This window comes from Lepidochelys kempii, chromosome 11, assembly GCF_965140265.1.
Source record: "Lepidochelys kempii isolate rLepKem1 chromosome 11, rLepKem1.hap2, whole genome shotgun sequence".
In the NCBI taxonomy this organism is placed as follows: Eukaryota; Metazoa; Chordata; order Testudines; family Cheloniidae; genus Lepidochelys; species Lepidochelys kempii.
In genome coordinates, this window is record NC_133266.1 from 650,181 (window position 1) to 675,497 (window position 25,317).

A 25,317-nucleotide genomic window follows, 5' to 3' on the forward strand; every position below is an offset into this window, starting at 1 on the left:
CATAACGTTTGTTCCCCTGTCGATGTCACCTGGGCTCAAGACCCGCTTCCGGGCTCTGAGCAGCTGAACACAGAGCTCCTGGAGTCTCACTGGAACATGTGTTTTCTAATCCTTGAGCCATTCGCGTGGCTCTTCTCTGCCCCCTCTCCAATTTAGCCACATCCCCTGGACGGTGGCACAAGCACCGGGCCCCGGATTCCAGCAGGGCCCCACACAGAGGTAAAATCACCTCCCTGCAATTTCCTCCTTTGTGCAGCCCAGGCTGGCAGGACCCCTTTGGCCAGCGGCGCCCTGGTTCTCCACCATGCCCCCCAGGAGCGAATCCCCTCGCCGGTCCGTAGGGCCTGCACTCGGCTCCCAGCTGCACTGAAACACAGAGCGTTTGCTGGCGCCGGTTACCAGGGGATCCAGCTCGCTCTGCAGGTCACTGATAAATACGTTGAACAGAGAAGGGTCAAGAACCCGGCCCAGCAGGGCCCCCGGGAAACACACCTGCCCAATGCCGAGTCGCCATTTACAAGCCACGGGGAGAACCGGCCATTCCCCAGCCGTTGATCCATGTAACGAGCCCCGCGTTCATTTTATCTATCAACCCCCGCGCAGCACCAGGGCCAACCCCCCGAGACGGTCACATCCTGCGAGTGCCTTTACCCCAGCCCAGCCCCGTCCTGCCCCCCTGCGAGGCAGAGGCAGTGTTGGGCTGCTGAGATCCCTGCAGAGGTGACAGGGCAGTTCGGTGCACCGGTAAGAAGTGGCCGCCGTTACCGGCCTGTACACAGCCGATATTAAAGCACTGTGCTTTACCGTCATTGCCCCTTTTGCCCCCCCAGCCACTGAGCTGGCCCTTGCTAGCCCACAGGGCCACCCAGGATACCCCCACCCCCTGGCATTTTAACCCCACAGGGGCCTGCTCCAGTTCTGCTGCGATTCCATAGGTGGACGTGGAAAAAGTGTCATGGAGTGTGGGGGAGTCCGAGGCCTGCACCCCTCTTCCTGGGATTCACCGGGACTCTCAGCCAGCCAGTAAAACGGAAGGTTTATTGGACAATAGCAACACCGTCTAAAACAGAGCTTCTGGGTACACCCAGGACCCCTCAGTCAAGTCTTTCTGGGGGGCAGGGAGCTTAGACACCAGCCTTGGGGTTCCCTGTGTTCCACCACCCAGCCCCAAACTGAAACTCCCTCCAGCCCCTCCTCCTCTGGGCTTTGCCCTGTCCCGGGCCAGGAGGTCACCTGATTCCTTTGTTCTCCAACCCTTTAGCTCTCACCTTGCAGGGGGGAAGGGCTAGGCCATCGGTGGCCAGGAAACAGGGTGTCGGCCATTCTCTGTGTCCAGAGCCCTACACACACCTGTCCTCTAGGGCTCTGCAACGACCATACCCCCTTACCCCACCCCTTAGAGACTTAAGAACTGCCTAGGGGAAACTGAGGCACCCCCACACTATTCAGAGGAAACATTAAGAACAGTCCCACTTCATCACACAAGGGCTGGCCGCAGGCTGGATTCCTTCTCCTCCTGCTCAGGGAAGGTCTCGCTGCCGGATGCTGTTTGCTGGCCCCGGCAGCCATCACAGCCCATGCGCCAGCAGCCTGCACGTGACTTCAGCGAGGCGCCCAGTTTAACGCTGCAGGGCCTGGCCAAGGACGGTGCAGACCCGACAACCCCCTCCCAGCGCCCCGTAGCCTGGCCAGGGGGGCTCGAGGGGCAGGACAAACACAGCCAAAGGCCCGGCCTTGGGCCCACGGACAGAGGGTGGGGCTGGTGCCGGCTCGGCCGGGCTGTGACACCCCAGGGAGCAGGTTTCCGGGCTGGGCTGAGCCGGGCAGGGGACCAGATCCACCCCACAGGGAAGGGGCTGATGCAATTGTTCAGTGGGCGTTAATGTCTGTCTATGGAGTGGCTGGACAGGCCCAGGGCATGGCCTGGCCAGAGCAGCTAGCTAGACCTCAGGGGGAGCTGAGCCACGCACAGGCCGGGGCCGCCTGAGAACCCTGAGCCGGAGGGGGAGGCCGTCGGTCCCCAGCTCCCAGCGGGCCCCTCACAGGATGATCTGGTTCTTGAAGCTGCGGCTCAGCTCCTTGTGGGGCAGGACAATGGAGTTGAGGATCACAACCTCTGCGGGGATGGTGACGTTACAGCCTGCGTGGGGAGACCAGAGCCACTGTCAGCTGGGGGCGAGCCGGAGGCCCTGCCCCACAGGAAAATCACAGCTGGGGGACCCGAGGCTGCCCCCCATGCACCCCCCACAGCCAGGTCCCGGAGAGCGGGGAGGAGAGCAGAGGCCAAGGGCGGGGGGGTCAGACCTACCCAGGATGGTGATGGAGGGTGTGAGCCTGCCGTCCCTGAAGAGGGTCTCACTGTCGATTTTAGCGTAGGGGTCGTTGGGGTTCGGGTCGCTGGGCGTCCCCTCGACCCGGGCCCAGCGCCCGATGGTGCTGTCCCAGCCCACAATGCTGTTGAGCACACAGGTGTGATCCTGGGGAGAGGGTGGCACAGGGTGAGGGGTGCTGCAGCTCAGACAGATCACAGAGGGGGCACCAGCCCTGGGCACAGCCTCTGGGTGGGGAGCCAGAGAAATGAGGTGCAGTAGTCTAGTGGCCTGTAGCAGCAGGGCTGCGGCTCGGGAGTGCGGGGCACCGGCAGAGGAGAGGTGGGAGCCCAGGGCTGGGCTAGCAGGGGGCCGTGTGTTGGGAATGAGGGGCACAGCCAGAATTCGGAGGGTGGGGGGGGTCAGGGCTGGGCTAGAAGGGTGCTGTGGGTCGGAAGTGAGGGGCCTCAGGGCTGGGCAGTGGTGGGTTTTGTGGGGTTGCCCAGGACAGAGGGGCCTCGGCAGTGCTGGGGAACAGAGGAACAGAGGCTCACGCTGCCATCTCTGCCCAAAGCCGGGGACTGACAGGCGCCCCCCTGCCCTCCCCCAGCGGGGCCCGCCCCTACCTGCAGCGATGCCCCGTGCAGGATGATGGACTCTCGCACACGCACGCCGGCTCCCACCGTCACCCCCTTCCCGATGGAGACATTGGGGCCCAGCTGGAGCGAGAGAGCAGGGCAGGCAATGAGCAGCATCCGCCCAGCTGGCCCAGAGAAACCCCCCTCCAGGCCAGCGCTGGAAACACGCTGCCCCCCCAGGGCCGGCCCAGAGAAACCCCCCTCCAGGCCAGCGCTGGAAACACGCTGCCCCCCCAAGGCCGGCCCAGCCCCAGCCCTGCACTCACCACGGCGCTGTGGTCGACGGAAGCCGTCGGGTGGATGTACACGTTCCCTGCAACACAAACCAGGGTGAGGGGATGTGGGTCTACCCCACCCCCCTCTGGGCTAGGCAGGGAGAGGACCTGCCCAGAGCCCAGCCACAGCCACGCGCCCACGGGTCTCATCCCCGGCTGGGACCCCTCGTGGCGAGAGGGGAGCCGGCTCCGGCCCGCGGCGCGCAGGGCTCAGCTAGCAGCGTGCCCAGGCCGAGCTGGCAGGGGCCGTGCGTGGGAGGGTACCTCGGATGGTGGGCCCCCCGGGGCTGTCCCGGGCCAGTCTCTCCGGGTGGCGCTGGCTGTACTGGCTGAGGTACAGGCGGCTGGCGTAGATGGCAGAGCTGGGGGGAAAGGAGTGAATCAGTGACCGGGCCCCACCTCGCAGCATCCGAAGGAGCCAGCCGGGCAAGCGCCCCGCGGGGCCGGCACCACAGTCAGGCAGTTCCTAGCGGCGAGGCTGCTCCCCCGGGGCTTCGACAGGGACCCCCCGACTGGACCAGCCCTGAACTGAGCCCAGCTCCGAACAGTGCAAGGGACACTGCCGCCCACCCGCTCCCCCGCCCTGCCGGCCAACACCCACCCAGCCGATTTGATCTGGCTCCAGAACCCGTCGGTTTTGTAGACGTAGAGCTTGCCGCGCCCGGCCAGCGCCGTGAAGACGTCCTGCTCCAGCCGGATCACCTCGGCCCGCTGCCAGCCGTTGCTGCTCTCCTCCCTGCCAGGCGAGAGGCACGGGGTGAGGGCGAGGGCTCTGCTGGGGGGCTGAGCCGGGATTACTGCCCCCGGCATGGCCATGCACCTGAGCAGCAGAGCAGGGCTCGGGCTGCCGAAATCCCAGCTCCCTCTGCCAGCAGCCAGGGCCCCTTCTGCAGACCCCAGGTGTGGGCAGCGGTGCCAGCAGGAATCCAGCAGCCCCAGCACTTACCACCTGCCCCTCCCCACTTTGCAGAAGGGCAGAGGGAGCCGTGGGAGGGGGCTGCCAAAGGGAACACAGGGTTATGGCTGCTCTAGGGAACAGCCTGGCCATGGCCCCGAGCCAGATTCTGCTTGGGCCCAGTGGGGCGAGACCAGATCCGCTGGCAGCTGGAGTGGCCAACCCGAGGGCTGCCCGCTCTGCGCCTCCATCCAGGGCAGGTGCTATGCACGGCACCGGCTCCTTCCCCAGCCCTGTGCTCCGAGCCCACCCCTGACTGCCAGCGCCTCGGCTGTCTGTGTCCGTGGCTGGCCCAGACAGGCACAGCCTGGGCCCCCGGCAGGGACAGAGCTGGCAGGTCAGGAGCACCTCATAAGCGCCCCGGAGAGCGACACACCCAGCATCAGAGCCCTTCCCGCCCCAGCAGCAGGTGCTTTTCAGGGCGAGATGGGTTTCTCCTCCGCCCTGAATTCCCACCTGTCCCCCTGCACAGACAGTGTGGCTGGGAACGGCCTGTGTCAGGGTCCCTGCTGCAGGGTGAGCCCTGGGCCCTGTGATGCAACAGTGCAGGGAGCTGGGGGGCACCCAGGGCCGTTGTCCCCCAAATGCCCAGGAGCCCGATCCCAGCTCAGCACCAGGGCTTTAGCGGAGCAGCAGGCGGAAGCAGGGAGCGGCGAAGTGGGGCTCCGGGAGGGAGCTGGCAATAAATGCCCCATGCGGCACACATGCCCAGATACTGCCGCAGGCTGGGAGAGGGGCGACAGAGACTTACCCAAGGCAAGAGCACCTGGTGCAGGTCAGGCAGCGAGTGAGGATGGCAGAGGAGGAGAGAAGGTGGGAAAAGAGAGAGATGGAAGATGAACGTGGTGGCTGCAGCCCCAGGCACCAGGCCGGGAGGGGAGGGGGGGCACTCACAGGAGCAGCTCCTGCTGGGTCCTCTGGAAGACCTCGCCGATGTGCTGGAAGATGGTGGGTGTGAACAGGTAGATGCCGCAGTTGATGATCTCGCTGACAAAGGTGCTGGGCTTCTCCACATAGTGCAGGACCTGGGGGGCAAGGTGCCATGAGCGCCCCAACCTGGCTCGCCAGTGCCACCCCACCGGGCACCAGCCAGGGCGAATGCTGGGAACTGGACACAGGTAGCTGGGAGAGCAACGCTGCATCAGGGCCACAGCACACAATGCTCCTGCCCCACACGGGCCAAGGCGCCCACAGCACGGCCACCACCCAGCATGGGCAGCGCTGCCCATGTGGCCCCAGCCCCTTACCTCACACGTCTCTGTGTTGGCCACGATGCAGCCGTAGTTCAGGGACTGCTTCCTGTTGGCCTGTGGAAAGGGGACAGCGTCAGCGGGCTCCATGCCCAAGGAACCTGGGCAGAGGTGTCCCGAGGCTCCCAGCCGGTCACCTGCCGCGGGAACCCAGGGCAGCTCCCCGCTCACCGTGGTGCCCAGCATGACAAAGCCGTGCGGGTCTCCACGCTGCTGCTGGAAGGCCAGCATCTCTGGCAGGGGGAACTCCGAGCACACGTCTGCATTGAGGACGAAGAAGGCCTCGGGGCCACCCGACAGGATCTGGTCTCGGAAGTGATAGATGCCACCGCCGGTGCCCAGCGCCGCATACTCCTGCAGGTACCTGTGTGACCAAGTGGGAACTTTCTTAATCTTTTCTCTGAATATATTGTGTGCCTCAGTTCCCCCTGTGTGTTACTTAAGTATCTAGATGGTGGGACGGGGGTGTGATCGTTGCAGGGACCCCTAGAGGGCAGGTGTGACGCCGAGTGGCTAACGGGGCACAGAGACCAGCCGACACCCTGAATCCCGGCAACTGACAGCCGGGCCCCTCCCCTGCCAGAGCCAGCCGGCGTGCTGGAGAACAGAGACCAGGGGACCTGTTTGCCCAGGAAGCAGACAAGGGCCGCAGGGGGTCACCTGGGGGTGACGGAGGCTGGGCTGCTGGAAGGGGTCAGTCTCCTGGTTTGGTATTGGTGGGGAAGGGGGCACCCAGAGGTCCGGGCCCTGGATCCCCCCAAGCTGGACTTTGCGGCAGGTCCCCGATTTCTGTGCTCACAAGCTCTGTCCTACGCTGGACTCCCCACGACTAATAACCCGTCTGTGTCCCATGCTGGCTGGGAGTGGGGGGCAGGGCCCTTTGGGGGGGTGTGAGGCTCCCCAGGGGTCCTGTCCAGGGGGACTCGCTGTGGGGTGGGGAGCCAGGGGCTGAATGCTCCGAGGTCAGACCCAGGAGGGGCTGAAGCCAGGCAGGCTCCTGGCCCTGGTGAGTGGCCCTGAGGGGAGACGCTGCCCCAGAGCCCTGGCTGGCTTTTCTTAGCATGGTTCCCAAGCACCCAGCCTGCAAGTCTGGGACAACCTGCAAGCCAAGTCGGGGCATGGCCAGAGGTTTCCCTGCTACGGCAGTGTGACTAACTTGGGGGTTCCCGTGGTTTTTTCTTGGTTTTCCTATGGTTTGCATACAGAGGGGGTGGGACTCAGTTTCCCTGGGTGTTACGGGTTTAACAAGGGGATGGGAGAGGGAGTTTGTTGGGACACAGGACCGGTGAGGGAACTTGGGACCCCAGCCAATGGCCTGGAGAACGGAGACCCCAGCGACTGGGGACCGGGAGGCCCAGTTCAGGAGTCCCAGCCGGGTCTGGCCAGTGGGAGGACAATGGGCTGCAGAGAGAGGACCCCGGTGACCTGACCAGCCGGGTCCAGCCAGAGGGGCCAGAGCACAGAAGCGGGGAGAGGGGGCCCAGGCGACCCTGTTTACCTGGAGAGAAGACAATAGACAGAGGGGGGCTTGGGGCCGGGGATCTCAGAGGCCCAGCTGGGAAGCAGCGGGGCTTGGGACTGGAGAGAGGGAGCAGGCAGAGTCCACCTGGATGCAGGAGAGACTTAGATGTACTGAGCTGGGGGAGGCCAGGCCTGAGGGCCCTGAGAGTTTCCTATGCTGGGGTCAGATGCTCAATAAACCCTCCTGTGTTACGCTGGCTCAGTCTCGCTCCAGTCTAGAGAACAGGGTTGCGTTATTCCCTCTGGGAGTTGAGGCCCTGGGTGTCCAGAGCGAGTGGACTCCCTGAGGGGCCCACGGCAGAGACAAGCATGCTGGAGGCTCAGAGAGGTGAGGCTCTAGGAGATGGAGGGGTTTAACCCGAGAGAGAGAGTAGCCCCCCGAGACGGGCTGTCGCACTGAAGGGGGATCCCCACAGGGACCATTTGGGCCAAGAGTGGGCACGACCTGTGAGTCCGTGACAGGCAGCACCAGTGCAGCCTCGGGACCGTGAGGGGGACACAGGACAGCTGTCCCGGGCCCTTCTCCTGGGAGCAAGACCTCTATGGCAGGGGAGGGACAGGACTCCTTGTCCCCACGCTCGGGGGGCTCAGCAAGTGCAGAACAGACCCAGGGGAATGGCAGCATCAGACTGGGACCCTGTTGCCCAGGGGCCTGCAGGGATCCCATGAGGAGAGCTGCCTGGCCACATGGGGCTGGGCTCGGGAGGAGGCGGGGGTAGCCCAGGGGTGCTAGAGCAGGAGGCTCAACCAGACACCTCAGGCTCCAGAGGAGATCCCAGCCGGGAAGCCTGACTTCAGCACCAGGCAAACAGGGGAAACGACAGCGAAGAATAGAATTACCAGCCACTGAGATGGACACAGATTGTTGGGACGTCTGAAAGGGAAATCAGGCCTCACCAATCTACAAGAATTCTCTGAGAGGGTCAACAGGTGTGTGGACAAGGGGGATCCAGTGGATAGAGTGTACTTAGATTTTCAGAAAGCCTTTGACAAGGTTTGACACAGCAGGGAGGGGGGGAAGTGTTGACCTGGGAATGTGGCAGGGGAGTTTCAATGGGAGACCTGAGAGCGGGTAACCTGAGCCAGAAGGGGGAGATAACACCTCTGCCCAGGAATGTAAACAGAGACTGCAGGAGGGAGCCTGCTGGGGGGGGGGTCAGTTTCAGTTTGGGGCTGGGTGGTGGAACGCAGGGAACCCCAGGGCTGGGGTCTAAGCTCCCCGCTCCCCCAAAAGGACTTGACTGAGGGGTCCTGGTTGTACCCACTAGCTCCATTTTAGACTGTGTTCCTGGTGTCCAATAAACCTTCCGTTTTACTAGCTGGCTGAGAGTCTCAGTGAATCCCAGGAAGAGGGGTGCAGGGCCTGGACTCCCCCACACTCCGTGACACAAGGTCCCTCGCCAAAGGACCTTAAGCAAAGTGAGCTGTCATGGGGTAAGAGGGAAGGTTCTCTCATGGGTCATAGACAGGAAACAAAGGGGAGGAATAAATGGTCAGTTTTCAGAATGGAGAGAGGGAAATAGTGGTGTCCCCAGGAGTCTGTACTGGGAGCAGTGCTGTACAACATAGTCATAACGGACCTGCAAAAGGTGGTAAACAGCGAGGTGGCAAAATTTGCAGATGGTACAAAACTGCTCAAGATAGTGAAGTCCCAGGCAGACTGTGAAGAGCTACAAAGGGATCTCTCGAAACTGGGTGACGGGGCAACACAATGGCAGATGAAATTCAGTGTTGATCAATGCACAGTGATGCCCATTGGAAAACATCAACCCAACTAGACATATACAATGATGGGTCTAAATTAGCTGTTACCACTCAAGAGAGAGATCTTGGAGTCACTGTGGAGAGTTCTGTGAACACATCTGCTCAATGGGCAGCAGCAGCCAAAAATGCGAACAAAATGTTAGGAACCATTAGAAAAGGGAGAGATAAGACGACAGAAAATATCCTGTAGCCTTTGTATAAATCCCTGGTATGCCCACACCTTGAATACTGCCAGCCAAAGATATTTTGGAATTGGAAAAGTGCAACAAAAATGATTAGGGGTATGGAACGGCTGCCGTATGAGGAGAGATTAATAAGACTGGGACTTTTCATCTTGGAAAAGAGACGACTAAGGGGGGATATGACAGAGGTCTATAAAGTCATGACGGGTGTGGAGAGAGTGACTAAGGACATGTCATTTACTCCTCCTAACACAAGAACTATGAAATTACAAGGCAGCAGGTTTAAAACAGACACAAGGAAGTATTTCTTCACACAACCTGCAGAGTCAACCTGTGGAACTGGTTTTCAGGGGATGTTGTGAAGGCCAAAACTACAGTAGGGTTGAAAAAAGACCTAAATACGTTCCTGGAGGACAGATCCGTCAATGGCTCCCAGCCAGGATGGGCAGGTGTCCCTAGCCTCTGGGGCACCTGGCATTGGCCACGATCAGAGGCAGGATTCTGAGCTAGATGGACCTTTGGTCTGGCCCAGTGTGGTTGTTCTCCCACCCAGCATGGAAAGCCCCCAGCCATGGGCCCCAGGCAGGAGGCTCCGTCCCACCCACCTGATGGGGATTTTAAACTCTTGCTGTGCAGATACCAGGAAGCGGCTCAGGGCTTCGGTGGGCTGGTAGAAGCCCACGAGGAGAATCTCCTTCAGGCTTGGAACCTGGGGGGCCGGACACACATCAGTTAGGTGAGAAGAGAACCCAGCCCCCAGCCCCAGGTGACACCTCCCCCCAGGGCCAGGACCTGCCCTCGCCCTCCCATGGGCTCAGGCTAGCATTTACCCCGGGCTCTCTAGCTGAGAGCCGTGGAGCCGAACGACCCTTGTGCCCCGCACAGGTGGGCCCAGCCCTTGCACGTGGCTGGCTCGTTACCTTGGTGCAGGCCTCGATGTGGTGCTGGATCATGGGCACCCCTGCCACCGGGAACAGCGGCTTCGGGACTTCGAAGGACAAGGGCCGGAAGCGAGTCCCTGAGGGAAGGAATGAGGGGCTCAGGGGACAGCAGACATGGAGGGTTTCCCGCCAGGCCGGCTCACTGGCGCTGCACAGACCCCCGGAGACCCCAGGGTCGGCTCCTTCCCACCAGCAGACAGGCAGCCAGGAGCTTTCGGGGCCAGCCGCAGCTCCCGCCCCGCGCCCCGCGCCCGGGCCGCAAGGCAGGTGCACGCACGCATCAGAGCAGCCACGCCAGCCCAGCATCAGCCAGGCACAGCGGCCACTGGGCAGCGCCAGGGAAGCCAAGCCGAGGCAAGGTGGCCAGGCCTGGGGGGCTGAGCCCCAAGGGATGAGCTGCAGGGCGGAGGGCAGCAGGACGCAGGAGGGGCTGGCAGCCGCGTGGAGCAAAGGGGGTGAGGCGACGGCGGAGGGAAGAGGGGGCGAGGCCCCTTGGCGGCTCAGGGTCCAGCCGGCCGCGGCAGAGGCCAGAGCCAGCGGAGCCTGCTGGGGGGCGAGGCCCCGGGGCACGGCGGGGCCGGGCAGGCGGCTGGCGTGAGCGAGGGGAGGGCGCCCGGCGGGTCCTGGGCAGGACTCGCGGCGCTGTGGGGCGGACACCACCCCTGCCCCGGCGCGGGAGGAACGGGGCCGAGCCCAGGGGGCCGGCAACGTGGGCGGGGGGCCGGGTCTCACCTTTCTGCGGCCCCCCAATGAGGATCACGGCCTTGAGCATCTTCACAGACCTGCCGGGGAGACAGAGCGACTGGGACAGCGCCCCCGAGGCCCCCAGCCCGGCCCGCCCCGCCCCCGGGACCCCGCCCCACAGCGCCCCCCGAGTGCCCGGGACCCCGCCCCCCGGTGCCCCCCGAGGCCCCCAGCCCGGCCCGCCCCGCCCCCGGGACCCCGCCCCACAGCGCCCCCCGAGTGCCCGGGACCCCGCCCCCCGAGGCCCCCAGCCCGGCCCGCCCCGCCCCCGGGACCCCGCCCCACAGCGCCCCCCGAGTGCCCGGGACCCCGCCCCCCGGCGCCCCCCGAGGCCCCCAGCCCGGCCCGCCCCGCCCCCGGGACCCCGCCCCACAGCGCCTCCCGAGTGCCCGGGACCCCACCCCACAGCGCCCCCCGAGGGCCCCCAGCCCGGCCCGCCCCCGGGACCCCGCCCCACAGCGCCCCCCGAGGCCCCCAGCCCGGCCCGCCCCCGCCCCCGGGACCCCGCCCCACAGCGCCCCCCGAGTGCCCGGGACCCCGCCCCCCGGCGCCCCCCGAGGGCCCCCAGCCCGGCCCGCCCCCGGGACCCCGCCCCACAGCGCCCCCCGAGTGCCCGGGACCCCGCCCCACAGCGCCCCCCGAGTGCCCGGGACCCCGCCCCCCGGCGCCCCCCGAGGCCCCCAGCCCGGCCCGCCCCCGCCCCCGGGACCCCGCCCCACAGCGCCCCCCGAGTGCCCGGGACCCCGCCCCACAGCGCCCCCCGAGGGCCCCCAGCCCGGCCCGCCCCCGCCCCACAGCGCCCCCCGAGTGCCCGGGACCCCACCCCACAGCGCCCCCCGAGGCCCCCAGCCCGGCCCGCCCCCGCCCCACAGCGCCCCCCGAGTGCCCGGGACCCCACCCCACAGCCCCCCCCGAGGGCCCCCAGCCCGGCCCGCCCCGCCCCCGGGACCCCGCCCCACAGCGCCCCCCGAGTGCCCGGGACCCCGCCCCCCGGCGCCCCCCGAGGCCCCCAGCCCGGCCCGCCCCGCCCCCGGGACCCCGCCCCACAGCGCCCCCCGAGTGCCCGGAACCCCGCCCCCCGGCGCCCCCCGAGGCCCCCAGCCCGGCCCGCCCCGCCCCCGGGACCCCGCCCCACAGCGCCCCCCGAGTGCCCGGGACCCCACCCCACAGCGCCCCCCGAGGGCCCCCAGCCCGGCCCGCCCCCGGGACCCCGCCCCACAGCGCCCCCCGAGTGCCCGGGACCCCGCCCCCCGGCGCCCCCCGAGGGCCCCCAGCCCGGCTCGCCCCCGGGACCCCACCCCACAGCGCCCCCCGAGGCCCCCAGCCCGGCCCGCCCCCCCGACCCGCTACGCGCGGCGCCCCCCTGGGGGGAGGGGTCGGACCGAGAAGGGGGGTCGGGGGGGTCGGAGCGGCAGGGCCGGGGGGGTCCTGGGCTGCCCGTTACCGGGGTGACGGCGGGTCTCGGCGAGGCTCCGAGCGCCTCCACTTCCGGCCACGTCAGCGCCTCCGGCCTCGCGCGGGGCCTGCCGGGAGTTGTAGTTCTGGGGCGGGGGGGTCAGATCCGTGGGGCGGGGCACACAGCCGGGGGGGGGGGTTGGGTCAGATCCGTGGGGCGGGGGGGCGAGGCACACAGCCGGGGGGGGGGTTGGGTCAGATCCGTGGGGCGGGGGGCGGGGCACACAGCCGGGGGGCGGGGGGGTCAGATCCGTGGGGCGGGGGGGCGGGGCACACAGCCGGGGGGGGGGTTGGGTCAGATCCGTGGGGCGGGGGGGCGAGGCACACAGCCGGGGGGGGGGTTGGGTCAGATCCGTGGGGCGGGGGGCGGGGCACACAGCCGGGGGGGGGGTTGGGTCAGATCCGTGGGGCGGGGGGGCGGGGCACACAGCCGGGGGGGGGGTTGGGTCAGATCCGTGGGGCGCGGGGGCGGGGCACACAGCCGGGGGGGGGGCACACAGCCGGGGCGCAGGGGGGTTGGGTCAGATCCGGGGGGCGGGGGGGCGGGGCACAGGGGGGTTGGGTCAGATCCGGGGGGCGGGGGGGCGGGGCACACAGCCGGGGTGCAGGGGGGTTGGGTCAGATCCGGGGGGCGGGGGGGCGGGGCACACAGCCGGGGCGCAGGGGGGTTGGGTCAGATTCATGGGGCGGGGGGGCAGGGCACACAGCCGGGGTGCAGGGGGGTTGGGTCAGATCCGGGGGACGGGGGGGGCGGGGCACACAGCCGGGGTGCAGGGGGGTTGGGTCAGATCCGTGGGGCGAGGGGCGGGGCACACAGCCCGGGGGGGGGTTGTTTCAGATCCGTGGGGCGAGGCACACAGCTGGGGTGCAGGGGGGTTGGGTCAGATCCGTGGGGCGGGGGGGCAAGACACACAGCCGGGGTGCAGGGGGGTTGGGTCAGATCCGTGGGGCGGGGGGGCGGGGCACACAGCCGGGGTGCAGGGGGGTTGGGTCAGATCCGTGGGGCGGGGGGGCGGGGCACACAGCCGGGGTGCAGGGGGGTTGGGTCAGATCCGTGGGGCGGGGGGGCGGGGCACACAGCCGGGGTGCAGGGGGGTTGGGTCAGATCCAGGGGGCGGGGGGCAGGGCACACAGCCGGGGCGCAGGGGGGTTGGGTCAGATCCGGGGGGCGGGGGGGCGAGGCACACAGCCGGGGCGCAGGGGGGTTGGGTCAGATCCATGGGGCGGGGGGGCAGGGCACACAGCCGGGGTGCAGGGGGGTTGGGTCAGATCCAGGGGGGCGGGGGGGCGGGGCACACAGCCGGGGTGCAGGGGGGTTGGGTCAGATCCGTGGGGCGGGGGGGCGGGGCACACAGCCGGGGTGCAGGGGGGTTGGGTCAGATCCGTGGGGCGGGGGGGCAGGGCACACAGCCGGGGGGGGTCAGATCCGTGGGGCGGGGGGCGGGGCACACAGCCGGGGGGGGGGGTGGGTCAGATCCGTGGGGCGGGGGGCAGGGCACACAGCCGGGGGGGGGTTGGGTCAGATCCGTGGGGCGGGGGGCAGGGCACACAGCCCGGGGGGGGGTTGTTTCAGATCCGTGGGGCGGGGCACACAGCCGGGGTGCAGGGGGGTTGGGTCAGATCCGTGGGGCGGGGGGGCGGGGCACACAGCCGGGGTGCAGGGGGGTTGGGTCAGATCCGGGGGGCGGGGGGCGGGGCACACAGCCGGGGCGCAGGGGGTTGGGTCAGATCCGTGGGGCGAGGGGCGGGGCACACAGCCCGGGGGGGGGTTGTTTCAGATCCGTGGGGCGAGGCACACAGCTGGGGTGCAGGGGGGTTGGGTCAGATCCGTGGGGCGGGGGGGCAAGGCACACAGCCGGGGTGCAGGGGGGTTGGGTCAGATCCAGGGGGCGGGGGGCAGGGCACACAGCCGGGGCGCAGGGGGGTTGGGTCAGATCCGGGGGGCGGGGGGGCGAGGCACACAGCCGGGGCGCAGGGGGGTTGGGTCAGATCCATGGGGCGGGGGGGCAGGGCACACAGCCGGGGTGCAGGGGGGTTGGGTCAGATCCGGGGGGGCGGGGCACACAGCCGGGGTGCAGGGGGGTTGGGTCAGATCCGTGGGGCGGGGGGGCGGGGCACACAGCCGGGGTGCAGGGGGGTTGGGTCAGATCCGTGGGGCGGGGGGGCAGGGCACACAGCCGGGGGGGGTCAGATCCGTGGGGCGGGGGGCGGGGCACACAGCCGGGGGGGGGGGGTGGGTCAGATCCGTGGGGCGGGGGGCAGGGCACACAGCCGGGGGGGGGGTTGGGTCAGATCCGTGGGGCGGGGGGCAGGGCACACAGCCCGGGGGGGGGTTGTTTCAGATCCGTGGGGCGGGGCACACAGCCGGGGTGCAGGGGGGTTGGGTCAGATCCGTGGGGCGGGGGGGCGGGGCACACAGCCGGGGTGCAGGGGGGTTGGGTCAGATCCGGGGGGCGGGGGGCGGGGCACACAGCCGGGGCGCAGGGGGTTGGGTCAGATCCGTGGGGCGAGGGGCGGGGCACACAGCCCGGGGGGGGGTTGTTTCAGATCCGTGGGGCGAGGCACACAGCTGGGGTGCAGGGGGGTTGGGTCAGATCCGTGGGGCGGGGGGGCAAGGCACACAGCCGGGGTGCAGGGGGGTTGGGTCAGATCCGGGGGGCGGGGGGGCGGGGCACACAGCCAGGGTGCAGGGGGGTTGGGTCAGATCCGGGGGGCGGGGGGGCGGGGCACACAGCCGGGGTGCAGGGGGGTTGGGTCAGATCCGTGGGGCGGGGGGGCGGGGCACACAGCCGGGGTGCAGGGGGGTTGGGTCAGATCCAGGGGGCGGGGGGCAGGGCACACAGCCGGGGCGCAGGGGGTTGTTTCAGATCCGGGGAGCGGGGGGCAGGGCACACAGCCGGGGTGCAGGGGGTTGGGTCAGATCCATGGGGCGAGGGCCGGGGCCGGCCCGTCCTGAGCCCACCCCCAGCAGCCCAGGGCTGTGGGTCGGGCACCCCCAGGGCTCTGCTGGGAGCCCAGCGCACAGGTCGGGGGCCAGGCCAAAGGGCCCCCGGGCCTTAGAAGAGGGGCTCCCCATCGCCCCCTGCCCCGGGGCCCTGCGGGGACTCGGCCCCAGGACAGCTGGAAGCAGCCGGGACCCCTGGAGGCGCCGTTGCCCCGTGGGAGCCGGGCGGGGCAGGCCTGGACCCCGGCCGTACCCTGCAGCCCCACGGCCGGCACCGGGCTCCCAGGGGCAGAAGGTCCCGAGCCTGTGAGATTGCGAGGGGCTGGCAGGCTCCGAGCCAGCGGCAGGGACGGGCCCCCGGCCAGTGCACCTGCCAGCAGCGCGGCCGCGGGGGCCCCAACAAGCCCTGGCATGGTCAGGCCAGGCTATTAATACCCGTGACGACAGCCGGCTGCTGGCAGCCCCATGGGTGGGGGGCCGGGGGGGCCACGCAGACCGCCCAGGGCGCAGCATTGGGCAGGGGATCCGCAGCCCCTCAGTGTGGGAACCAAAGGGAATCCGAGCCCCGGGACGGAGCGCGCGTCTCCCTGGGGAGAGGGGGCTGGGCCCACACTGGGCGGGCGCACGGGGGGGGGGTCTCGCTCACTCCTCGGCCAGGACGGATTCGAACGGGCGCTTCTGGTCCCGCTCCTTGAGACACCCCGAGACCGAACTCCTTTCCGACAGGCAGCCTCCCGCCTGGTCTCTGGGATCGGCTGCAGGGACCCGCCGGGGACGCCACCCCGTCACCAGGGTCAAGGATTCGGCCCGGGCTGCACGGCCCGCAGGGGCACCAGGATCTCTGCGAGCAGGGGAGACGCAGGGGGACTGGCTGCGACCCTGCTGCTGACACCAGGATCCAGGGCAAATCCACGACCACGGACCCTGGACCCTCGGACATGAGAGCTCCAGGGCGTAGGAGCAGGGGAGGGAGTCCCTAAGGGAGGGACAAGGCGCCCTGTGGGGGGGGGGGGACGACCTGCCTCGGGGAAGTCCCCTGCCCCATTGCTTAGAGGCGGCGGGGGGGTCACTGAGAGCATGAATTTAGCAAGTTTCCAGGAGGCCTGGCCGGGTCTAAGGAGAAAGGGACCAACCAGAGTGAATGCAAGTGTGGGGGGGATGCCCCTACCCCACACCTGCCTGATGTGTGACATAGTGCAGTGCCCCCCCGCATGTACCCCCTGTCCTGCCAGAGCAGACCCCTGTGTCAGGTTGGACCCCTTGGCAAGCCAACGGATGTGTTGAGATACCCCCGAGTCTACCTGTTCTGCCAGCCTGAGCCCCCATTAACCTGTCTTGCTGAGCCAGGCTCCGAAAACCTCCTTGAACTCACCCCCAGGCAAGGCCACCCCCAGCTGCAGATCAGCTCTGGGAAGACTCAGCTTAAGAGACTTGCTCCAGTCCTCAGATGTCCCCTCCCTTGGGGTGCAGACCCACGGATCTATTATGAAATTTGCCCGTTCCCTCTATGTGGAGAGAGGTGTGCACACGTCTTCCCCCCTCCCCAGTTACAAATGACAAACTGGGTTTAATAATAAACAAAACAAGTTTTATTAACTCTAAAAGGCAGCTTTTAAAGTGGTAAAAGGGTAACAAACAGAACAAAGCAGATAACGAACAAATGAAACCAAACACGCAAACTGAGCTAGTCGCACTAAAGAAATTGGTGACAAACAGTATTTCTCCCCCTAGATACTGTTGCAGGCAGGTTGCAAAGATTCAATATCGATCCAATTTGTGGAATGACCCAGCCACTCCCAGTCTCTATTCAAACCCGAGTTAATGGGATCTAATATGCGAACCAGATACCATGAACTTGGGTTGGAACAGAGCCTGGGTCATTACACCTATTGAATCTATTTCCCGAAGTTACGTATCCTCCTCACGCCTTCTTGTCCACTGTCTAGATGGGCCCGCTTGATGATCACGACAAAAGCTTTTTCTCCTGCTGATAATAGCTCATCTTAATGCATTCGCCTCTTACAGTTTGTACAGCAACTTCCACCTTCTATGTGTGTGTATATCTCTCTTCTTACTCTATGTTCCATTCTGTGCATCCGATGAAGTGAGCTGGAGCTCACGAAAGCTTATGCTCAGATTGGTTAATCTCCAAGGTGCCACAAGTCCTCCTGTTCTTTTTAGTTGAAATACAAATACATAGTCAATATTCCTAACTTCAGACACAGCGGCCGCTGGATATTCCCATTCAGTAAATCACAACCTCTCCAGTGAGCTCTCCCAGGAGCCATCTTGCATAGAGTACATCTCAGTTATGTCGTATTCATATCATAAGCATATTTCGTGAATAATATGGAATGACACGTCTGTCTCGGCGTCCCCAGGCGATGCTCTGGAACGGCTCCCTACGAAGCCAGGCAGGACTCTGGGGGAGTCTCCTCTCGGGGAGCAGCCTGTCTGCAGGACACACAGCTCACCCGGCTCCACCTTCCTGGGTCTGACCTCGGAGCATTCAGCCTCCTCTGCCCCTCCGTGCGCTTCCCACAGCGAGTCCGCTCAGGCGGGGTCCTGGGGAAGCCAGAGGGTCCTGCCCCCCAACTCTGCAGTCAGACGGGACTCTCAGCCAGCCAGTAAAACAGCAGGTTTATTAGCCGACAGGAACATGGTCTAACACAGAGCTTGTAGGTGCAGAGAACAGGACCCCTCAGCTGGGTCCATTTTGGGGGGCAGTGAGCCAGCCAGCCAGCCCCAAACTGAAACTCCCTACAGCCCCCCTCCTCTGGGCTTTGTCCCTTTCCCGGGCCAGGAGGGCACCGGATTCCTTTGTTCTCCAACCCTTTAGCTCTCACCTTGCAGGGGGGGAAGGGCCTAGGCCATCAGTGCCAGGAAACAGGGTGTCGGCCATTCTCTGTGTCCAGACTCCTGCACACAGCTGCCCTCTAGGGCTCTGCAATGATCATACACCCTTACCCCACCGCCTAGATACTTAAGAACTCACAACCGTGGGTTTAGCAGGCCAATGCTCAAACCACTGAGCTATCCCCTCTCCTCTGAACTGCCTAGGGGAAACTGAGGCACCCCCACACTATTCAGAGGAAACATTAAGAACAGTCCCGCTTCGTCACAATATCACAACCCCATCGACCCACCAGAACGTGCCCCCCCTGCCCCAACCGAACACCCCCCACCCCACCCAAACATACCCCACCCTGCCAGACCGCATCCCACTGACCCACCAGAACAGCCCCCCATCCCAACAAACACCCCACCCCTCCCTGCCAGAACACAGCACCCCAGAAGCCAAACCATATGAGCCATACAGGAACTCCTTGCCAGAAGGTGTTGTGAAGGCCAAGACTATAACAGGGTTCAAAAAGGAGCTAGATAGATTCCTGGAGGACAGGTCCAGCAATGGCTATTAGCCAGGCTATTAGCCAGGTATCCCTAGCCCCTGTTTGCCAGACACTGGGAATGGGAGCCAGGGGATGGATCACTGGGCGATTCCCTGTTCGGCTCACTCCCTCTGGGGCACCTGGCCCTGGCTGCTGTCGGCAGACAGGACACGGGGCTGGATGGACCCTTGCTCTGACCCAATCTGGCCGCTCGGATGTTCTTATAGTTGGCACTCCGGGTACCCCCCATCCCAGCACTGGCGACATTATCCCGCAGGTCCTGTGTCCCCAGCTACTGTTCCACTTAGGAGGAATCCCGCCAAGTTAATGTAGGACACACGGCGAGAGCCCCCAGGCCGAGCTCTGCCTCGTCAGCTCTGCCAGCTTCCCCCAGCAGCCGAACCCCCAGCGCCAGCTATGCTCCAGTCTGTTCAGCCTTACTGGGCCTTCCCCTGCCTGTGTCTCCTTGGCAGAGCTGGGCCCCGGAGCAGCCCTGCCGGGGGGACGAAAACAAACTCTACCCAGCTCGTTACAGGGTGGGGAGTGGCCCTGGCTGGGGAGTCACCCGAGGCTGGGGAGTGGCCGGTGGCTGGGGATCGCCTGTGGCTGGGAAGTGGCCCTGGCTGGGGACTGGCCGGTGGCTGGGGAGTCGCCCATGGCTGGGGAGTCGCCCGTGGCGGGGGAGTGGCCCTGGCTGGGAACTGGCTGGTGGCTGGGGACTGGCTGGTGGCTGGGGAGTCGCCCGTGGCTGGGGAGTGGCCGGTGCCTGGGGAGTCGCCTGTGGCTGGAGAGTCGCCCTGGCTGGGGACTGGCTGGTGGCTGGGGAGTCGCCCGTGGCTGGGGAGTCACCCGTGGCTGGGGAGTGGCCCTGGCTGGGGACTGGCCGGTGACTGGGGAGTCGCCCGTGGCTGGGGAGTCACCCGTGGCTGGGGAGTCACCCGTGGCTGGGGAGTGGCCCTGGCTGGGGACTGGCCGGTGGCTGGGGAGTCGCCTGTGGCTGGGGAGTGGCCCTGGCTGGGGAGTGGCCCTGGCTGGGGACTGGCCGGTGGCTGGGGACTGGCCGGTGGCTGGGGAGTGGCCCTGGCTGGGGAGTGGCCCTGGCTGGGGACTGGCCGGTGGCTGGGGAGTCGCCCGTGGCTGGGGAGTCGCCTGTGGCGGGGGAGTGGCCCTGGCTGGGGACTGGCTGGTGGCTGGGGAGTCGCCCGTGGCTGGGGAGTGGCCGGTGCCTGGGGAGTCGCCTGTGGCTGGAGAGTCGCCCTGGCTGGGGACTGGCTGGTGGCTGGGGAGTCGCCCGTGGCTGGGGTGTCACCCGTGGCTGGGGAGTCGCCCGTGGCTGGGGAGTGGCCCTGGCTGGGGACTGGCCAGTGACTGGGGAGTCGCCCGTGGCTGGGGAGTCACCCGTGGCTGGGGAGTCGCCCGTGGCTGGGGAGTGGCCCTGGCTGGGGACTGGCCGGTGGCTGGGGAGTCGCCTGTGGCTGGGGAGTGGCCCTGGCTGGGGAGTGGCCCTGGCTGGGGACTGGCCGGTGGCTGGGGAGTGGCCCTGGCTGGGGAGTGGCCCTGGCTGGGGACTGGCCGGTGGCTGGGGAGTCGCCCGTGGCTGGGGAGTCGCCTGTGGCTGGGGAGTGGCCCTGGCTGGGGACTGGCCGGTGACTGGGGAGTCGCCCGTGGCTGGGGAGTCACCCGTGGCTGGGGAGCCGCCCGTGGCTGGGGAGTGGCCCTGGCTGGGGAGTGGCCGGTGGCTGGGGAGTCGCCCGTGGCTGGGGAGTGGCCCTGGCTGGGGAGTGGCCGGTGGCTGGGGAGTCGCCCGTGGCTGGGGAGTGGCCCTGGCTGGGGGAGCTGACGTAGCAGACTCAGGTCATTGCTGGAGTTGGAACTTGTGGCCGGATTCCCTGGTTTCATGCTGGCTGCTTTATCCCACGCTGGGGCTCACGGGCCAGTCGACTGCATCTCAGCTCTTTCAGCCAGAGCCGCACAAGGCAACCGGGGTGGGCGCTGCACTTGCCTCCAGTCTCTTGTCCTCCAATTTCCCACAGACACTGGTCCCCCAGCCTAACCTCGTCACACTCACTTCTGCACCCCATACCGCCCCTGCATACACGTTCCCCAAATCACCCCTCCTCCCCCTACCCCTTTGTGCATGTGGACCCCTGCCATCTAATCCCCTCCTGCCAGAACCCCCAGGCAAGGAGTTCCACAGGTTGACGGTACAGTGTGTGAAGAAATACTTCCTTTTGTTTGTTTTAAAACGTCTGCCTATTCATTTCATTGGGTGACCCCTGGTTCTTGTGTTATGTGAAGAGGTTAATAACACTTCCCAATTCCCTCTCTCCTCGCTATTCAAGATTTAGAAACCTCTGTCATATCCCGCCTTAGTCTGCTCTTTTCCTAGCTGAGCGGTCCCAGTCTTTGCAATCTCTCCTCGTGCAGAAGCCATTCCATACCCCGCATCATTTCTGTTGCCCTTCTCTGAACCTTTTCCAGTTCCAGTATCTCTTCTTTTGAGATGGGGCGACCAGAACTGTCCACAGCATTCAAGGATTTCTATAGTGGCATTATAACGGCTTCTGAGGAGGCACGGGAAATACGTTTCTCTAGTGTTACCAGCTTTGCCCCTTACTTTGGGGTATGTTCATTTATTAGGGTTACTCTTTGGCAGCGGGGGGGGGGTGTCTGTAATTTCATCCATGTCCTGCTTGTGTCACTTGTGTTCTCCCACGGAGCTCTGCTTCTCCCTGCTGCAAGGCCCCTCCCAGTGGAGCTTCCCCCGGGCTGGGTTCCTCCAGCCCCAGAATCAGACCAACACACCCACCTTAACAGAGCGCGTCTGAGAGGACCAGGCCAATCAGCACGTCCACGCTGACCCCTTGTACGCCCCTGGGCTCAGCAGGCCGGGTCGAGCAGCATTTCCAAGCTGCCACCCTCCTGTGCCCCTGGACTCAGCACGTCCCTGTCCCCACCTTCGCGTTACCGTTGTTCTGGTTGTAACCCATTGGATAAGCAAACCCCACAGGACTTTTGGGGCTGCAGGGATCTGTAGCTTAGGTACGAGGAGCGTTGCTGCAGAGCGAATGGGGAAGCCAAAAAACACCCACCGGGGAGGTGGGGGGTTGGGGGGGACAGGGAGAGAGAGAGAGAGAGAGAGAGAGAGAGAAGCAACCAGCTTAATCATGAAAGTTATTTATTGCCAGGTAATGAGGGGAGCCAAACAAACAACACAGTGATAATATTAAATCTAACTTATAACTGATCCCACCAGTCAGGGTCCGAAGGCTGCACCTAGAGCGAGAGCAAGCTGGGTTCTCACCCCTCCGTGAAGCTGGAATCGATCGGGGGTCCCGGCTGGTGGTGGTAGCTGAGGGTCCGGAGTGCTGGAGTCAGGCAGAGCCCCCAGCACGATCCGTCAGGGGAAGATGGAGTCCCCATGGGACTGATGCAGAGTTTGGATCCAGGCATCAGAGCACTGACTGGAGCACGGGTAGGAGTTTTTGTAGAGAAACAACAATGGTTCTGGGGGAGACACTAGGTTTGTTGATGTGTAAACAAGGGAGGATACCAGGGTTGGTTTGTTCAGGCTAGACATGGGAGCTGATCATCCCTGGCTTTGGGCGGTGTTCCTTGGAGGGAGCTCACAATGCAATTAGGGAACTTCACTATTTTGGATCCCAATCAAGGATTTATGACTAGAATTGGTCTGATAACGGCTGAGCTGGGTGGGTGCAGGCTGGGTTCATGGACATCTGGAGCAGAGATCCCCCCTCGTGCCATGCTTCCCTGCTTTGCTGGTCCCAGAGTTCCCTGCGGGTCGTGCCTTGGAATCTTTGTTCTCCATTCTGTCTGCTAATGGAGATGCCTCCCTGTCCCATCTTCCATGCAAATGAGGCTAGGGGAATTTCCTTAATTGTCACCCTTGTCCCAGGGGTTGATCTCCCACAGCCTTTTCATTGCTTTTTGTAAGTCTTTCTTCTGATTGGCTTTGGTTCAAGCAGAGGCTGGAGGGAGGGTCTTTCATGAGTCCGACAGGCTGGGTACTGCGCCCTGGTTCCCCAAGATCACAGGGCTGACAGGTAACAGGACTGTAGTTTAAATGGATTACGCAGAGTTCTGTATTAATATGCCTAGTAAGGAATCTATTTGTCTAAATACATTTCCTGAATCTATTTTTGTTCTCTGTATTGTTACAGACATACTTGCTGACAGGTATTTTGAAATGAATTCCCAAAATAATGGAAATTGGTGTGATTATATTGTGTGATTTTGACAAATAAAATATGCAGAATTTTAAAATAATGTGTGCAGAATTTTTAATTTTTGGCGCAGTAGCAGCATATAGAGTGGGGTCTCGTCTGAACACTAATTATGCCCTGGTAATTAATACCCTTGTGAACTGTCTGTATTAATGCTCTGTGAGGCATTGGGGAGCCTCACTGACACGTGGCTGCCCAGGCAGGGGGCCGGCACAGCTCTCTACCTGGCTCCTAGGGCAAAGAAACATGGTGGAATCAACCAAAGGGATCCCCATTGTCACGGAGTCCCTGGGCGATGCTCTGGAACTGCTCCCCATGAAGCCAGTCAGGACTCTGGGGCAGTCGCCTCTCTGTGAGCAGCCTGTCTTCAGGACACACAGCTCACCCGGCTTCCACCTTCCTGGGTCTGACCTCGGAGAATTCAGCCTCCTCTGCCCCTCCGTGCGCTTCCCCCAGCAAGTCTGCTCAGGCAGGGCTCCTGGGGAAGCCAGAGGGTCCTGCACCCCAACTCCGCAGTCAAACTGGACTGTCAGCCAGCCAGTAAAACAGAAGGTTTATTAGACGACAGGAACATGGTCTAACACAGAGCTTGCAGGTGCAGAGAACAGGACCCCTCAGCTGGGTCCATTTTGGGGGGGGCAGTGAGCCAGACAACCACGTCTGCACTTCACTCCATGTCCCAGCCAGCCCCAAACTGAAACCCCCTCCAGCCCCTCCTCCTCTGGGCTTTGTCCCTTTCCCAGGCCAGGAGGTCACCAGATTCCTTTGTTCTCCAGCCCTTTAGCTCTCACCTTGCAGGGGGGCAGGGCCCAGGCCATCAGCGGCCAGGAAACAGGGTGTCGGCCATTCTCTGTGTCCAGACCCCTGCACATCCCTGCCCTCTAGGGCTCTGCAATGATCATACACCCTTACCCCACCCCCTAGACACCCAAGAACTGCCCAGGGGAAACCGAGGCACCCCCACACCACTCGGAGGAAACATCAAGAGCAGTCCCACTTCGTCACACCCATTGACACAGAAACTGTCCAGGGGATGGGCAGCTCCCGGGCCGGTATTTTGTATGTGTGTGTGTGTGTGTGTGTGTGTGTGAGTACTTACTCCTGTGTCTGCTTTGTTAATACATTTATTTTGTTTTTCTGTGAGCCAGCCCAGTGCCGTCTGTGAAGGGCCAGGTGTTTTCAGCCCAGGGAAGTTACTGAGCTGTGATGTGCTTTTGTATCTCTAAAGGAACAAGGGACCCCTGGTATTTCTCTGAGCTGCCTGGGAGGGGGCTGGACATTGCAGAGCTCCCAGGTTTGAGAAAGCTGGGGACAGGGAGTGTGTTGGGGTCACCCCGCTGGCAGTAACCCAGGCTGGTGGGAGCCAGAACGGGGCTGAGGACAGGCTGCTGGCCCACGGCTGGAGCTGCACACAGTCACTCCAGGTGTGACCCACGTGCTGGCAGCCTGGTTGTGAGCGTCCCGGGCTGGGAGCTGCAACAGCAAAGCCTTGTGAGGCAGCCGGGGTCACAGGGCAGGCGGTGACGCCCCCGCTCCCTGGTCTGGATGGCACCGCGACTGGACTGTGACCAGGCCACCGAGCAAACTGAGGTCTTGCCCCAAAATGTTCCAGATGCCCTAGTCACTGGGCACTTATCAGGATCCCCAAATGCAAATGAGCCCCAGTGGTCCCAGATTGACGAACCCAGCGGTGAGTTGCAAAGGCGATTTTGGGAGAAGAGCTCCAAGTTATCAGCAATCTACCCCACCAGCTCTCCAGGCGTCTTGGAACCGGACTCGCTGCAGGCTTTGAGTGACTCGCTTGGATTAGACATTGGTAAGGGGCCTTTCCTGCCTTCGCGCCCGTCACGGGGGCGGGGGTTCCAGTGACACCCGAACAGCCGCTATCACAGCAGCCTCCACGTGCCCCACAGGGCTGGATCAGGCACTGAGCCAATGGCCATGCCCACAGGCCACGCAGGTCATTGCAGGGGCAGGGGCCAAGCTCGGCTGGTGTTCAACCTGAGGCGGAGCACGGGGGGGCCACAGGGGCTCCAGCGGCCTGGAGGCTCCTGCTCCGACTGGGAACAAAGCGACGCCCTCTGGCTTGGCAGCCCCCCCCCACATTCAGTGAGAGACCCCCATGGCCGACCCAGGAGCTGCTGGGGGAGCCTCAGTAGGGGGCACGCTCCCCACTGAGTGACCACTGACCCCAGCATGGCCAAGGTGTCATCGGGCTGATTATAGTGAACCTGAAGTCATCAGACCCCCGTCAGGTTGCAGCCCCAGTGCCCTGGTCCAGCCAGCCCTGAGCATTACCCTGCAGCTCACTGAAATCCTGCTCCAGGTTCCCTGGGATGCCGGCTTCCGCCTCCCTTCCTATCTCAAACCGTGTCATGCTCTTGATAAACTGTTGCTATTCCCCACCCCAGAGGTGGCTGCATCTCAGCGCTGGAGGAGGGTCCCTGCCCAATCAGCGGCTCATTCCCAGCTCACAGGGGGCTGCATGGGCAGCGAGCAGGTCCCAGTAGCCGCGTGGTGGGGAGAGGCTGGGCTGGTGTGACCGGGGCAGGATTCGGTTGGGTTCACTGACGATTGAGAGGTGGAACATGCCAGGGTGGGGCAGGATAAGCCAGGGGACCATGGGGCGGGGATGGGGCAGGGCGTGCTGGCCCCCCCTCCCCTGGCATCAGAGCTACCAAGCAGGGAGCAGAGACGCGTCACCAA

At 64.7% G+C, this 25,317-nt stretch overlaps 1 protein-coding gene across 2 annotated transcripts; it reads right to left on the reverse strand.

Moving 5' to 3' along the window:
• Window positions 1-1,024: 1,024 nt before the first annotated feature.
• Window positions 1,025-16,435, reverse strand: GMPPA (GDP-mannose pyrophosphorylase A). 2 transcript variants are annotated; one of them, XM_073304820.1, is made up of 13 exons: window positions 16,351-16,435; window positions 10,568-10,617; window positions 9,815-9,912; window positions 9,500-9,603; window positions 5,599-5,791; window positions 5,425-5,484; window positions 5,072-5,202; window positions 3,824-3,958; window positions 3,487-3,584; window positions 3,214-3,260; window positions 2,936-3,028; window positions 2,309-2,477; window positions 1,025-2,140 (listed from the first exon to the last, which is right to left on the reverse strand). In XM_073304820.1, exons 2-13 carry the CDS (start codon window positions 10,605-10,607, stop codon window positions 2,040-2,042), a joined length of 1,269 nt encoding a protein of 422 aa, XP_073160921.1. In that variant the 5' UTR covers window positions 10,608-10,617; window positions 16,351-16,435; the 3' UTR covers window positions 1,025-2,039. The 2 variants fall into 2 exon arrangements, with proteins under 2 accessions (XP_073160921.1, XP_073160920.1); XM_073304819.1 differs by lacking the exon at window positions 16,351-16,435 and adding an exon at window positions 12,024-12,103.
• Between the last annotated feature and the right edge of the window lie 8,882 nt (window positions 16,436-25,317).